Source organism: Aotus nancymaae, unplaced genomic scaffold (assembly GCF_030222135.1).
Source record: "Aotus nancymaae isolate 86718 unplaced genomic scaffold, 86718_ANA_hifiasm-v0.15.2.pri h1tg000007l, whole genome shotgun sequence".
In the NCBI taxonomy this organism is placed as follows: Eukaryota; Metazoa; Chordata; class Mammalia; order Primates; family Aotidae; genus Aotus; species Aotus nancymaae.
In genome coordinates, this window is record NW_026988418.1 from 17,611,282 (window position 1) to 17,626,063 (window position 14,782).

Here is a 14,782-nt window from a genome sequence, read left to right on the forward strand (position 1 = left end):
GGAAGAAAGAAAAAAACAGGCCAACAGTGTGGTGCTTGGCAAGTCATTCTGGTGTGAGTTTATGAGGAAGAGGGACAAGTAGAGGGAACAGCACGTCAGCTGTGAATACCAGGAACGATTGACATGATTTACTGCTGTGTCTCCTGCACCTAGAACAGGGCCTGGAACACAGTAGGTGCTCAGAAATCATCTGCAGTGAATGACTAAAATGTCTGGGGGGATAAAGGGGCACAGCCTATTCTGAGGTAGGAGAAAGAAAGTGAATGTTTCTAAGCCCCTAGTTTCTAGAGAGCATTGAACAAGCACATTTGACTTTTTAAAAAATCTTTAATTATGGAACTATTTCAAACACAGAAAAAGGCAGAAAATAATACAGCAGACTTTGGGGAACTCATTGCCCAGATTCACCAGGTGTTCATATTTTGCCATGTTCATGTCAAGTATTTTTATAGTAAAATACATATACGGATATGGCTAAAAGCCCCGTCACCCCGTCCCATTCCCTTCCATCTATCACCATAGGCCACCACTATCCTTGAAGTTGGTGTGTCTCTTCCTGAGCATTTGGCATTATTTTGGGTTTTTACTTTCCAAGAACAGATATCTCACTGTAGCTATCCTTTCACAATGTGCATTTCACTCAGTTATGTTTTGACTTTGTCTATATTGGTACATGTGGATGGAGTTCACTTTAATTGCTGTATCCACTGTCTGAATATACAACTGCGTTTCTCCATCTGCTTTGTGATGGACATAACAGGCAGTTTTTATTCTTTGCTATTTCAGAAAATGCAGCAATAAAAATCATTTTTATTATTTTCGAGACCGAGTCTTGCTTTGTTGCCTAGGCTGGAGTGCAGCGGTACGATCTTGCCTCACTGCAATCTCCGCCTCCTGGGTTCAAGCGATTCTCCTGCCTCAGCCTCCTGAGTAGCTGGGATTACCACCACACCTGGCTAATTTTTGTATTTTTAGTAGAGATGCGGTGTCTCCATGTTGGTCAAGCTGGTCTCGAACTCCTGTCCTCAGGTGATCCACCCGCCTTGGCCTCCCAAAGTGCTGGGATTACAGGTGTGAACCATCACGCCTGGCAGTCAATAAAAATCTTTATACACATCTCTGGGTGCACTCATATGTCACACACAACCTTTACAACAATCACAATATGCTGGAACTTGTGTACCCCTACATGACCTTGGAAAACTGCTTGAAGTCTCAGAAGCTTAGTTTCCTCGTCAGTAAATTGGGGTAATAAAATAGCTTGTATTTTGGGGAAGATTCTGTGCTTCAAAGTAGAGGAAACACATTTGGCCACATGGAAAGCACTTCTTAAAGATTAGTTGTCTATTGCTCAGGTACTCGACATTCAGGAAGTGCTGAGCATCCTCCCCTGTCCGAGGTACAATGGGCCAGCCCTCATGCTCACATGCAGATGAGACTGATGGGTGCAGTGACGGAAAAGCACACATGCCTCTCTGCTAACTGACCAAGCTGGAGTTGAAGAGACAGGCGAGGCTCCCAGAGGAAGTGACACTGAGCTGAGAGCTTAGAAGATGAGGAGGCAAAAAAGGTGAGTGGGAGATGGGAAGGTGGGAGGCTGGCCAGGCAGAGGAAGCTGCAAGTATAAGGGATGGGCTGACGCAAGAGAACATGTTTGGAGCCTGAGAGGTAGGTGTGAGCGGGCCGTGGCATAGAATAAGTCTGGAGAGGTAGGCAGAGCAGACAGGCCATACCCCAAGGCTATGGGGAAACAGGGAAGGATTTCAAGCAGGGGAGTGACAGACTTGGATTTGTGTGTGGGAAAAACGGGTCTGGTCTTGGCATGGAGGTGGCATGGAAGGGAGACTGGGAGATGGGAGACTCATGAGAGGAGCGCTGAAGTGGCACCAGTAAATGCGGTGAGGGGTGAACTGAAGCTGTTGCCACTTCTGCTACCAATAATCTGTTGCCTTCCTGAAGCTCGGGATGCATGCACACAGAGAGCTCTGTCTGGCTCACAGATTGCAAACACTTTGTTGACCTCTCCATGCCTGTGTGTCATGTCTAGCTCCTAAGTCTCCCTTCTCCCACTGCAACATCACACGGTGGCCACGCCTCCCACAACACGCAGTGGGCATCATCAGAGGAACAGCAGCTGATGCATGACGGAAGCACCCCCTCCCGCCCCAGCTCCAAGAGGTCTGAACTCACACACCACACCCCACACTCTTCTTAGGCTTGCTCAGCACTTTGTAGGGCACAGCACCTGGCCCTGCACTCTCAAGTTTCCAGGTGACAGGAGCCCTTTAGGCTTCTTGGCACCAGGGGCATGACTGGGTCCTCACCAATGTCCCATGATAAGAGATCCCACCAGTAGCCAGGCTGCAAAGAACCTACACAGACTGAGGGAAAGAGGAGGTCAACACATTCTAGGACAAAAGGGCTGTTGGTTACCACTGGGCGGCCTTGTCTATATCTAAATATCATACATCTATAATGAGACAGGGACAGAGACACAAGAACTGCCCCAGACTCTCTACTCCTTAAGTGGAGACCCCTTAACATTCTTTTTGATTTTTTGATTTTATTATTATTATTATTTAGACAGGGTCTTGCTCTGTCACACTGACTGGAGTGCAGTGGCTCAATCACAGCTCACTGCAGCCTCGACCTCCTTGGCTCAAGCAATACTCCCACTTCAGCCTCCAAAGTAGCTGGGACTATAGGCACACACCACCACACCAGGCTAATCTTTGTATTTTATTTTTATTTTTTGTAGAGACAGGGTTTTGTCATGTTGGCCAGGCTGGTTTTGAACTTCTGGGCTCAGGCAATCTGCCCACTATAGCCTCCCAAAGTGCTGGGATTACAGGTGTGAGCCACTGGGCCCGGCAACACTCTTAATATTGAGAGATTTCGAAGCTTCCGAAGCCTCTATCCCTAGTGGCAGTGGTGCGCCCTGGCCTTGCCCTAGACTAGGCTAAAGCCCCTGCCATCCATTCTCCCAGCACTCCACGCTTCGATGCCATCCCTTTTATGACAGGTTGAATTTCTGCCTTCCTTGTTAGGCTGTAAGTTCCCCCATGGACATAACTGCATCTGCCTAGTGTGCTGTTGTTCCCCTGATGTCTGAACAGAGTCAGGCTCCTGACAGGCCACCGCTATTTGGAGCTGAGTCAATAGGATGTGCTAACTGAGGGAGAGGAAAGGGTGGAGGAAGACTCGTAGACCTCAGAGGCCTGGGGAGAGGAAAAGTGTCTTGCCCAAGTCACAGGCTAGGCAGGAAGAGATCACGGTTCCTGCTCGGAATCTCTGACTCTCAGTCAGGGCCTTTCCCACTCATTATACTGTGCTAGAAAGAGGTTATGAAACCCATAGAAAAGTGTTCTATAGTTAAATAAGCTTGAGAAACTCTGGGTTAAACAAAATGAAGAGTTTCTTTGCCACTGATCTTTTCAGAGCCTTTAACATGCTCCTATGCCCGTGCTTCTGGGAGAAGGTCATACACAGTACTCCATGCTCTCTGACCCTGGAACTCTGCCTGTGAAACAGTTTGAAACCTCCGGCACCATCCCCCAGCTGTGTATCATAATTATTTATTAAATGTGACACAGTAGAGAGATTTGTTGCAATTGTTTTGAGTGGGATAGGAAAATCCTTTTGTACAAATAATTACTCCAAGCCCAATATACTAACGGGATAAAACAGAACTGCTCTGGTTGAAGGGGGTCTGAGGATCCATCTGGAGCTGTCCTTTCACTGCTGCTATGCAAAGAATACTCGTTTTCTTTGGAGCACAGTTTGAAAACCACTGGTGCAGAACTCATACATGAGGTTGAAACTAGGAGGCTTGTAGTTTGGGCTCTGCCATGGACTGTTTTACCCTGGGAAAGTCATTTAGCCTTATTGGGCTTCAGTTTCCCCATGTATACAATAAGTCTGTCACACTGTCTGTTTCTTGGAGTCCTGAACTTTCAGCTTTGATATGGTGAGGAGTGTACTTCTATGACTATAAAAGTCTAACTCTAACATTCCATGGCTTAGTATTCCAATTCTGGGACTGCCTGTAGCCAGCCTGAGCTGGTGCAGCATGCCGGAGCCCAAGCTGTGAAAAGCAGAATTCATTAACTGCAGAGCGCTGCCCAGCGGCACTGGGTTCCTGGGGTGGGTGACTGGAATCGGCAGCCGCTCAATGGGCAGAGCTGGGAGAGGGACCCAGGTCTCCTGTCTCCTGCTCTATCTTTAGATCTCCATAGCAACAGTTGCTAGGGCACTGAGCTGAAGGCACAGGCTGAGCGGCTGCCTGCAGGAGGGAGGGGCATTTCCTTCCCGCGCCTCTTCTTTTGCTAGGCTCGGTTCTTGAGCCAGGAAAGGGGACTAAGAATGAAGCTGTTCACAGCAAGAAAGGTTTGGGGTCAATACAAAGACAGTCAAGGGCCCCATCTTGCTCTCAGGACATGGTCAAGTCATAGAACCCAAGACCTTTTTGTGTCAGGCTCATGGCACTGGAGGAAAGGTAGGGTCCTCCTCCAAAGAGCTCTTAGCTTCTCCTGTGTCCTTCCCTACACACCCAGGAGCCCCTAATCTGAGATGGTGCTAAGGCCACAGCTGTAGCCCCCAAGAGATCCTCTAATCAGAGGGGCCAGTGAAGCTCCTCCTGACTCTTCCCCTGCCCAACTCCTACTCCTCCTGGGGCTCAGCCTGGACTTGGCTTCCTCTGAGGAGTCCTCCCTGACTCCCAGGCTGTCTTTCCTCTGGACCCCTACAGCCTGTCTTTCCTCCACACAGAAGGAGGCCAGGAGGAGTTATTAACCTCAAGGAGCAGATGAGAAGTAGAGGTTCTGAGCAGTAAAGACACTTGCCCAAGGACACCTGGCAAATGAACAGCAGGACCAGGCCTGGACTCTGTGTCTTCTGATTTCAGTCTGTGCTCCTTCCTGGGTCCCAGTAGCAGGCCCCTGGCCTGGGCTTTGGAAGGGAGGCCAGGGCTAGAAGAGGAAGTAGGAGTCCTCAGTGAGGCCTGCACACAGTAAGCACCTGGCTATGTCCTTGGTGAACTCAGCAGAGCCACAGACCAGTGCGAATGGCTTTCTCCGACAGCAGCTGACCAGCTCTTTAATCAGGTCCTGGCCTAGGTGGCCAAAGCGGGTCTTCTCTTGGTAACTCCAGGGAAGCTGCTCTGGGGAGCTCTCCTGGGAAGACAAGAAAGGTATGGGTGACTATGAGGGAGCGAGGGGTCCTTAGTGTTCACACAGCCAGCTCGTTTCTGAAAAATGAGGAAACTGAGGCAGAAGGGGTAGGAAGCCAACCTGTATCCAGCCCCACCATGGGCCAGGCACCTCCTCCTCACCGCAAAACAAGCCTGTGGGAAGGCTATCACCCTCCCATGACAAGAGAGGCCCAGGGAAGAGGAACTTCCCCAGGGCATACAATGAGGCGGGGGCAGCAGCAGGACTAGAACTCAAGTCCTGCCATTTCTAATTGCCTCCCAGCAGCCATTGCACCTACCACTGTGGAGGAATGTTTTCTCTCCTGACTGTGGCTTTCCCAGAATCTTTCCACCATTAGCCATCATCATCACCCTCGGAGCATAACTTTTGCTCATTTGTTTTAAGGTTTCAATGAATGTATTCATTTAGCAGATATTTACCAAGTGCTTACTCTGTGCCAGGCACTGAGCTAGCCACTGGGGATATGGCAGCTGCTCAAAACAGACAAGGGTCCTGGCTGCATATAACACAGATCCCAGGTCACAATGCCTTCATCAACAAAGTCTAAGCTTGCATTCCAAAGCTGGACTGTGCCCCCAGGGACCCAGGATCCTTCTCTCTGCCCTTCTAGCCTCAGCTGTGGCTTTCCTCCTCAGGGTCACAAAACACTCCCAGGTGACTTGAAGAAAACGTATATAAATGAACATTTTATTGGAATACAACATACGTGTAGAAAAGTATATAAAGCATTAAGTATCCAGTGGGCATTAATCACACCAGCACTGCAGCTCTCTGAACAGTGGCTAGTATACAGCTAGCCCTCTGTATCCATGGGTTCCACATTTGTGGACTCAACCTTGTGGATTGAAAATATTTTTAGAAAAACATTAAAAAATAACAATATAGGAATGAAAACACAAATAAAAAACAATACAGTATAACAGCCACTTACTTAACATTTACATTATATTAGGTATTATAATTTAGAGATGATTTAAGGCACGTGGGAGGATGTGCATAGGTTATATGCAAATACCACACCATTTTATATCAAGGACTTGAGTATCCTCAGATTTTGGTATCTGCAGGGGGTCCTGGAATCAAGCCCCCTTAGATACCGAGGGACAACTATATATATAGTCTGAAGAATTTAAATGAAGAAACTATGTAACCAGCCCACAAAGAAAAAAAAATCCAGAACAGAGCTATCATTCTGCAGATCCAATAAGGGCAAGTTGCTAGTTCCAGGATTGGTGGGGGGTAGAGCTCCACTGCCACTTTCCTGGCTGAGTGACTGTGGCCTCTCAGGATCATGATTGTGAGGAGAGTATCTGCTATGGAAAGCCACTGTCCAGAGAGCCGCAGTGCTGGTGTAAGCCCTGGCAGAGGCCCGTGAAGAGTGGCCTCTATTCTGAGGCATACTCAAAGGGCCCTGGAGGCAGGTGCAGTGGCTCATGCCTGTAATCCCAGCACTTTGGGAGGCTGAGGTGGGAGGATCGCTTGAGCCCAGGAGTTCAAGACCAGCCTGGGCAATGTGACAAAAGCTGGTCTCTATGAAAAATACAAAAATTAGCTAGGGATGGTGGAACATGCCTGTAGTCCCAGTTGTGTGGGAGGCTGAGGTAGGAGGATCATCTAAGCCCAGGGAGGTTAAGGCTTCAGTGAATTGTGATTGCACCACTACATTCCAGCCTGGGCAACAGAGTGAGACCTCAAATCCAATTTCCTTACCCCTACACCCAGCCATAATATTGAGGACCAAATAAGTGTTCAGGGACTATATAAAGCTGTCTCATAGGGGGACCAGATGAGAAGGTACTCCACAGGACCAGGCAAGAAGGCTGACCCTGAGCACCACGGAATGCAGGGGGCCCAGCAGGAACCCCAACCCAGGGGGGACAGGAGGGAAAAGTTAAGCTGTCAACCAGGGAAAGGCAGGCCACCAAAGGTAGCTGAGGGCCTGGCTTGAGATGAGGGGCAAAGATGAGGCCTGTGCTCTGGCCTATGGGGGTGGCCCTAGAAGGTTCACCTGTGTGAACAGAGGGGATATGGAGTCAGATGGAGAAGGGGTCAACAGGGAGAGTCACTGCCAGCTAAGGCGGGGTCCTCCTATGGAGGGACAGGCTGAGGTGGGAGGATACTAGCAAGCTCAGGGAACTCAGATCAGTTTACTCAAGCAGTCACTGACGGAGTCCCTGTTCTGTGTCTGGCATTATGCTAAGCACTCAAGAGAGAGTGCTGAGGCAGACATGTGGTCCCTGCCTCAAGGAACATCACTCAGCTGGAGGGAGGTCTGCAGCCTGCCCCAGCCCCCACAGCCAGGCCCCTGCCCATGTCACTGATGATGCCAGAGGGCAATGGGAGGCAGGAATGCATGCGGTGAGAGCCAGAGTTTGGCAACCAGACAGCCCGGGGCTCAAATCCTGGCCTCAACCCTGTCCAGCAGCGTGAGCCAGTGAGCAGCTTCACTCCCAGAGCATGCATCTCTTCATCTGTATAATGAACACGAGAACACCTGCCTTCTGTGCCACGTACAGGTAGGTGCTCTACCAGTGGCAGGGATTATGACTACACTGTCTATTGCCAAAGAGGCTACAGCTGGTCCTCAGGACAGGTGCAAAGGGACTGCAGATTCTCAATCAAGAAAGGAAGTCACCATCCTGGGCTCACCTGGCTGAGTACAAAGAAGGTACGGACATTCCAGAAACGGGCCTGTTCTTGGAGGAAGGTTTTCAGGTAGATGCTCTCAAAGGTTTTGAAGCAACCAACAAGAGTGACAAAAGTCTCATCATCCTCATTGTCTGTGATGCTCTGCAGGATGGGCACCATGGGGGCCAGGCCTGTGCCCGCAGCCAGCATGAGGAGCTCACCATACTGGGGAATAGAACAGGTATTATGACAGGTGGGTTGGGGGACTCTCACCCTGTCCCCTCTACTATGGGTTTTTTTCTCGTGCTTCCTTCAACTGGACGGCCGTGCCCTTTCTGAGTATCCAACCACCTATGTCCCCTCTCTACCTCCTCCAGAAAGCCAACTTTGCTTGTGAAAGGCATGTGAGGTTTGAGTAACAGAGATGATAGGATATGGGGGCTGAAAGGGAACATAATATTATAGCCATTCCTGTAAGTGGCCTAGTTGCCTACTAAAGCATCTCCACAAGGACTCTCTGCTTACACACTTCTGCTCACAGGGAGCAAACTACTTCCCAAGGCAGTTTGCTCTACTATAGGTCAAGTGCTTTGCCAGAGAGGTCTTCACAACTTACACTGAACTGAAATCTGTTCCCATCAAAGCCTTGGCCACTCCCAATACCATTCCAGCCCTGGAATGCTTCCTCTGCCCCAGGGTACCTCTGCAGAGATCTCAAGGGCCCACCTTGGACCTCTGAGCTTGCTCATCTCCAGGCTAAATGAAAAAAATATGCATAAGCATGTAGCACAGCACTGACACAAAAGAGTCACCTGAAAAAGGTGAATTCCCAGCTGGGTGTGGTAGCTCACGCCTGTAATCCCAGCACTTTGGGAGGCTGAGGCAGGTGGATCACTTAAGGTCAGGAGTTCGAGACCAACATGGCAAAACCCCATCTCTACAAAAAATACAAAATTTAGCCGAGCGTAGTGGTGCATGCCTGTAGTTCCAGCTACTCAGGAGGCTAAGGCAGGAGAATCACCTGAACCTGGGAGGTAGAGGTTGCAGTGAGCCAAGATCATGCCACTGCACTCCAGCCTGGGTGACAGAGAGAGACTCCATCTCAAAAAAAAAAAAAAAAAAAGGTGAGTTCCCACCCCAAGAGGTCCCAGTTCCATCAACTCCTCCTCACTGAATTTATTTCTTGGCTCCAGGCCTCTTAAAGAGGGGTGACCTCTTTAAGGTCAGTGCCTTAAAGGTTAGTACCTGAGCAATGCTTTAAGTATCTTTAAGGCACAGACCTTAAAGAGGAGTATTCACCTCCCTCATTCTAGAGATTAGGCCTCTGGGTATAAATCCCCAACCATGTGATCTGGGCAAGCTCTTTCACCAATCTGAGCCTCAGTGTCCTCAGTGGTAAAAAAAGAAAAGCACTTTCCCATAATAGCACCTGTCTCAGAACTGTTAGAAAGATTAAATAAGATGAAGAAAAGTTGGCTGGGTTTGGTGGCTCATGCCTATAATCTCAGCTACTCAAGGCTGAGACAGGAGTATCGCTTGAGCCCAGGAGGTTGGCGTTATAGTGCGCCATGATCATGCCACTGCACTCTAGCTGGGCAACAGAGTGAGACCCTGTCTCAAACAAAACAAAACAAAACAAAACACAAAAAAGAAAACTGCCTGGTGCAGATCCAGTTAGATTCCTCCCCTTTCCTAAGCTGCGGAGACTCTTGCCTGGCAGCTACCACTCCTCCTCCCATCCCAGCTTGGGCTATCCTCTGGGAGGCTTTCCCCGATCTGGGGCAGGGGAGGGTCCTTTCTTTGTGTTTCCACAGCTCCCTCTGAGTCCCTCCACACCACACTGGCCACACTGTGCTGCTGTCATCTGTCTGTGTATCTGACTTCCCCAGCAGACTATGAGCTTCTGGAGGACAGGGGCCTTATCTGACCCATCTCTGGGTCCCCAGAGTCAAGTACAGGCCTGGCCCTGGGTGGACGCTTGTGTCTGTTTGTTGAATGAATGCACAGACAGATGCTAATATATCAGTCCACAGGGCTGCTATAATATCCATCTGTAATGAAGACGACTGAAGAGCAGTAAAACAGGGCCAGGAAGAGGGCAGGAGCTTCCCAGACGTCCTCGTGGGGCGAAACCAAGGCTTACTGAAATTTCAGTGAATGCATATTAAGGTGTGAGACACCACTTCTTTTTCCTCACCATCAGGCCCTACAACCTCCCTAGATAAGAAATGCAGGAGCTGGACATGGTGCCTCATGCCTGTAATCCCAGCACTTTGGGAGGCTGAGGTGAGGATCACTTGAGCCAAGGAGTTTGAGACCAGCCTGGGCAACCTGGCGAAATCCTGTCTCTACAAAAAATACAAAACTTAGATGGGCATGGTGATGTACATGTAGTCCCAGCTACTTGGGAGGCTGAGGCAGGAGGATTGCTTGAGCCCAGTAGGTGGAGCTGCAGTAAGCTATGACAGCACTCCAGCCTGGGCAACACAGGGAGGGAGGGAAGGCAGGAAGGCAGGAAGGCAGGAAGGCAGGAACGCAGGAAGGCAGGAAATAAATGTAGGGCCTTTCGAGTGTTCTATGCATGTGAAGGAGCAGCCACAAGGCATAGGAAGGCTCCAACAGAAAAGATGGTCAAGACAACGTTCATCTGTTACCCACTCTAGGCCAGGAGGAAACACAGTTTCTATTCCCTGCTCTCAAGGACCTGGGGGATGCAAGACTAAGCATGGTTAGTATTAGGAGAATACTATGGAAGAGTATTAACATATGCATAGGTTTATGGGAAGATACAGAAATTAAAGAAAAAGAAAGAAAAAAAAAAAACCATATGCATAGCACATGTCTGTAGAATGGGAGTTGTACCTAAGTGCTGCTGTGAAGATTATGTAAGTCACTATATAGCAAGTGCTAAGGTCCAAGCCTGGCACGCGTGAGGTGCTACAAGTGTTTGATATTATTATACATACATATTACACATGTGCATGCAGTGTGCCTTTGTACATATACTCATGTGGAAGAGATTTGGAAGGATATACACCAAGCTGTAAGACGGGTGTGTCTGGGTAGATTGCCTGTGTGTTTTATTTTCTTCTTTTTGTCTCTTTCCATCTGCTGATTTTTGGGTAATGAACATGTACTGCATTTATAAAAGGGAAAAAACAATAAAAGCTATTTTTCTTTCTTTCTTTTCTTTTTTGAGAGAGAGTCTCTCTCTGCTGCCCAGGTTGGAATGCAGTGGCAAGATCTCGGCTCACTGCAACCTCTGCCTCCTGGGTTCAAGCAATTCTCACACCTTGGCCTCCCAAGTGGCTGGGATTACAGGCATGTGCCACCATGCCTGGCTAATATTTTTTGTATTTTTAGTAGAGATGGGGTTTTGCCATGCTGGCCAGGCTGGTCTCAAACTCCTGACCTCAGGTGATCCACCCTCCTCGGCCTCCCAAAGTACTGGGATTACAGGCGTGAGCCACTGCACCCAGCCAATAAAAGCTATTTTAAAATTAAACAAAAAGAATGGAGAGGAAGGCATGATTCATTCTTTTCCATTTGTTTTCATTTTGCTTTGTTTTCCTAATTATAAAGGTAATAGGTGTTCACTGCAAATGATTTATAAAGTATAATGAAGAAAATAAAAATCACCCATAATTCCACCACCCAGAGCTGCTAACATTTCATTGCATTATATTTTCATAGTTTGTGCATTTTAACTTAGTTTCCCAACCTCCTGTATATTCAGTTTTGTACCTAGCATTTGTCACTTGATCTTACAGCGTAAGTATAACACCATTTATAAACATAATCTTAAAATCCAGGATATTATTTTATCAAGTACCTACAACCCAGTGTATTTAACTGTTCCCCTGTTGTTGGATATTCAGTTGTTTCCAATTTTCGGCTATTATAAATAAAGATGCAATGAACAAACGCCAAAGAGCCAGCATTTTGATTCATTCCATAAGACAGTCATCCAGAAGTGGAATTACTGGGGCAAAGGATTTGAAGATTCAGAAGACTCTTGGTACATACTGTCAAAATGCTTTCTAGATATGCACCAACTGATGAGAAATTACGAATTCTTCCTGGGAAAGTTGGGGAAGGGTTTGAACGTGCCAGGATGACGGGGGGAAGAGCCATCCAAGCTGGGAAGTAGTGGGCTCCCAAGCAGGAAACCATGGGGTATATTTAGTCATGTGACTGCACTGTGAAACTGGAAAGGCATCTGAGGTAGAGAGCTCCTAAATGCCAAGTACGTGAGTCTGACGTTCTAAGCAGTGGCCACGCTGGGTAGCTTTGGAGCTGGCCAGGCAGTTTCATTTATAAGTGTCTATTCCATCTCTTCCCATGTCCAACCCCCAGGATACACTTGGGATTGGGTTTGAGCTCAGGGATAATAGCACAGTGAGATACTGTGGGCTGAAACATGAAAACCACAGTCAACGGGGATCTCTAGAAGATTTAAGGTGCTGGCACTGACCTGGTTTGCTTTATAGAAGAAATTTCCGAAAGGTCCTCGCCAGAAAGCTATGGCTCCTGCTCTCCAGGACTCAACATACCGAGACATCAGCCCCATCTGGTAGCACTGCAAGCAAACACAGGGAGACGTCAGTAGGACAAGTACATGCTGCCAGCACAAACCAGATTAGCCATTAATGTCGAGCCCATTCTGTATGCTAAGTGCTTCATATGTGTTACTCTCATTTAATCGTCCTCTTCATCCTACAAAGTTGGTACAGCCATTCCCAGTTTTCAGATGAGGCCCAGAAGCTTACCCAGAAGGTAGATAGGAGGCTGGGATAAGAATCCATAGGACCTAAAGCCTTCAGCATAGAGGTCCCAAACCCAAATGCCCACAGAGACCATGCAGGTACCATAAATGAGTGAATAGCTGGGTGATGATTAATGGCAATTAACACACAGTCTCAGTGTCAGGGAGCCAATAGGGAGTGATGGGGACTATGATTAAATTGGTAAGCAAAAGCTCCTTCTAAGGAGGGAAGCCACTTTGCAGGTTTCAGTCCGTAGTTTGTGGGGTCTAATTGGCCAGATCTATTGAATTTTCAAAAGCAGCAGGAAATCCATATTTTTATTTAAAATCTCCCATTTCTGAAATGTCTGCAATTAATTTAAAATTTTAAAACTCTATGCTGGCCAATACCAAATACATTCGTGGGCTAGATTCAGTTTGCAGGCCACCCATCTGCAATCTCTGCATTATTCTACACCATCTCCTGGCTGGATGAAAAATGAAGGTTATAGGAGTGATTCCTCCATGGGAACGGGAGTCTACATTTCCTGGATCACTGCCCACTCTGTGCCAGGCACCATGCTAAGGATGCAGGCAAGACAGCTAGATCTTAAGCTTCATGAAAGCAGCCAGTGCCTGAACCATGGAAATAACTTAGTAAATATCTGAATGAATGAATCACTCAATCAATCCAGATTCAGGCTCTCCCCTTAAGGAGCTCACAATCTAGAAGGAACCTAAGTCTCAGACATATACAAGGTAGAGACCAACCATCTAATACCCATGAGAAAAATAAACAAGGAATAAACCTGAGAAGGGTACAGTCACTTCCATGGATGGAATCAAGGATGGCTTCCTGGAGGAGGAAGCATTTGAGTTGGACCTTGAAATATGGGCAAGATGGAATTCACTGGGGATGGGAGCAGGGGTGCAGAGAGGACTCTGGACATCAGGTGTAGTGTGGTCAGGTGTAGGACAGCCTGGGTCATGTTTTGGGAACAGCAAGTGAACATGGTAGGGTGAGGGTGAGGGTAAAGCACTGGGAGACAGGACTGGAATGGTGTTTGGAGTAAGATTATAGTCAGGCTTAATGGAGAGACAGGGCTTTGGTCCCCAGACCTGTTTTTAAGCACCCACAACCATCTCCGATATCATCCCTGCCTTCCTTGGGCACCACCTGCACAAGGCAAGGGAAGTCCCTGGCTCAACTGGAAGGGGTCTAAAGGAAAGGTGTGGTTTTTCTCCTGCCTTGCTGGAGGCTGTCTCCAAGCAAACTTTGTTTTCTGGCCCCAGTCTAGGGGGAGGCATGACCCCAGCTGTGGCCTTAGAGGCCATATGGCATACATAGATAGCACCCAAGGAGAAGGGAAGGATTCTTCTATGTTGTCTTCAGTACTCTGACATGGCTTAGCTATGTCTCCATTCAAATCTCATCTTGAAATTCCATGTGTTGTAGGAGGGACCCAGTGGGAGGTAACTGAATCATTGGGGCAGGTCTTTCCCGTACTGTTCTCGTGATAGTGAATAAGTCGAAGAAGAGTTTCCTGCACAAGCTCTTTTCTCTTGTCTGCCACCAGGTGAGATATGCCTTTTGCCTTCCACCATGATTGTGAGGCCTCCCCAGCCATGTGGAACTGTGAGTCCATTAAACCTCTTTCTTTGGTAAATTGCCCAGTCTCAGGTATGTCTTTATCAGCAGTGTAAAAAGCGACTAATATATACTCACACAGAGCCTGGCACAGAGTAAATGTTCAACACATACTTGTTAAACAGAACTGAACTTTTGTCCTTATATTACCCGAGGGGCCTTGGGACAAATGATGTCATCTGAGCTTCAGTTTCTTCATCTGTAAAATGGGAATAATATGATCTACTCTGCAGGGTGATTATGAGGTTGAAATAAGATAATTAGAATAAAGAGCCAGAGGCGGTGCCTCATGCCCAGAAGGTGCCTGAGAGATGAGAGGTCCTCCTTCCCTTCTGCATGGGAGGGTCAAAGGATAAGCCCTGCCTGCCTTCCCAATTTGCAAAGATATTTCTGGCTCTTCCTAGTCAGTGGCTTAGAAATAATTAAGCATCTCTCTAAAGAGAGGCTTTCTGGTAAACGAAGGACAAAATCAGCCTTGCAGCTGGGAGAGATCCAGCTGCCCTGAAGAACTGTCTCCAGGCTTATGCTTTCCGCAGAAACACACCCCGACAA

General features: G+C 47.9%; 1 protein-coding gene across 2 annotated transcripts in view; it reads right to left on the reverse strand.

Moving 5' to 3' along the window:
• Positions 1-307: 307 nt before the first annotated feature.
• LOC105710290 (NADH-cytochrome b5 reductase-like) overlaps positions 308-14,782 on the reverse strand; it is a 30,827-nt gene continuing 16,352 nt past the window's right edge. For both annotated transcript variants that reach the window (XM_012442536.2, XM_064372383.1), the window contains 3 exons: positions 12,313-12,417; positions 7,860-8,063; positions 308-5,171 (listed from right to left, as the gene is read on the reverse strand). In XM_012442536.2, coding sequence (XP_012297959.2) covers positions 4,968-5,171; positions 7,860-8,063; positions 12,313-12,417 — 513 coding nt within the window. In that variant the 3' untranslated portion in view covers positions 308-4,967. The remainder of the gene's footprint in view (positions 5,172-7,859; positions 8,064-12,312; positions 12,418-14,782) is intronic.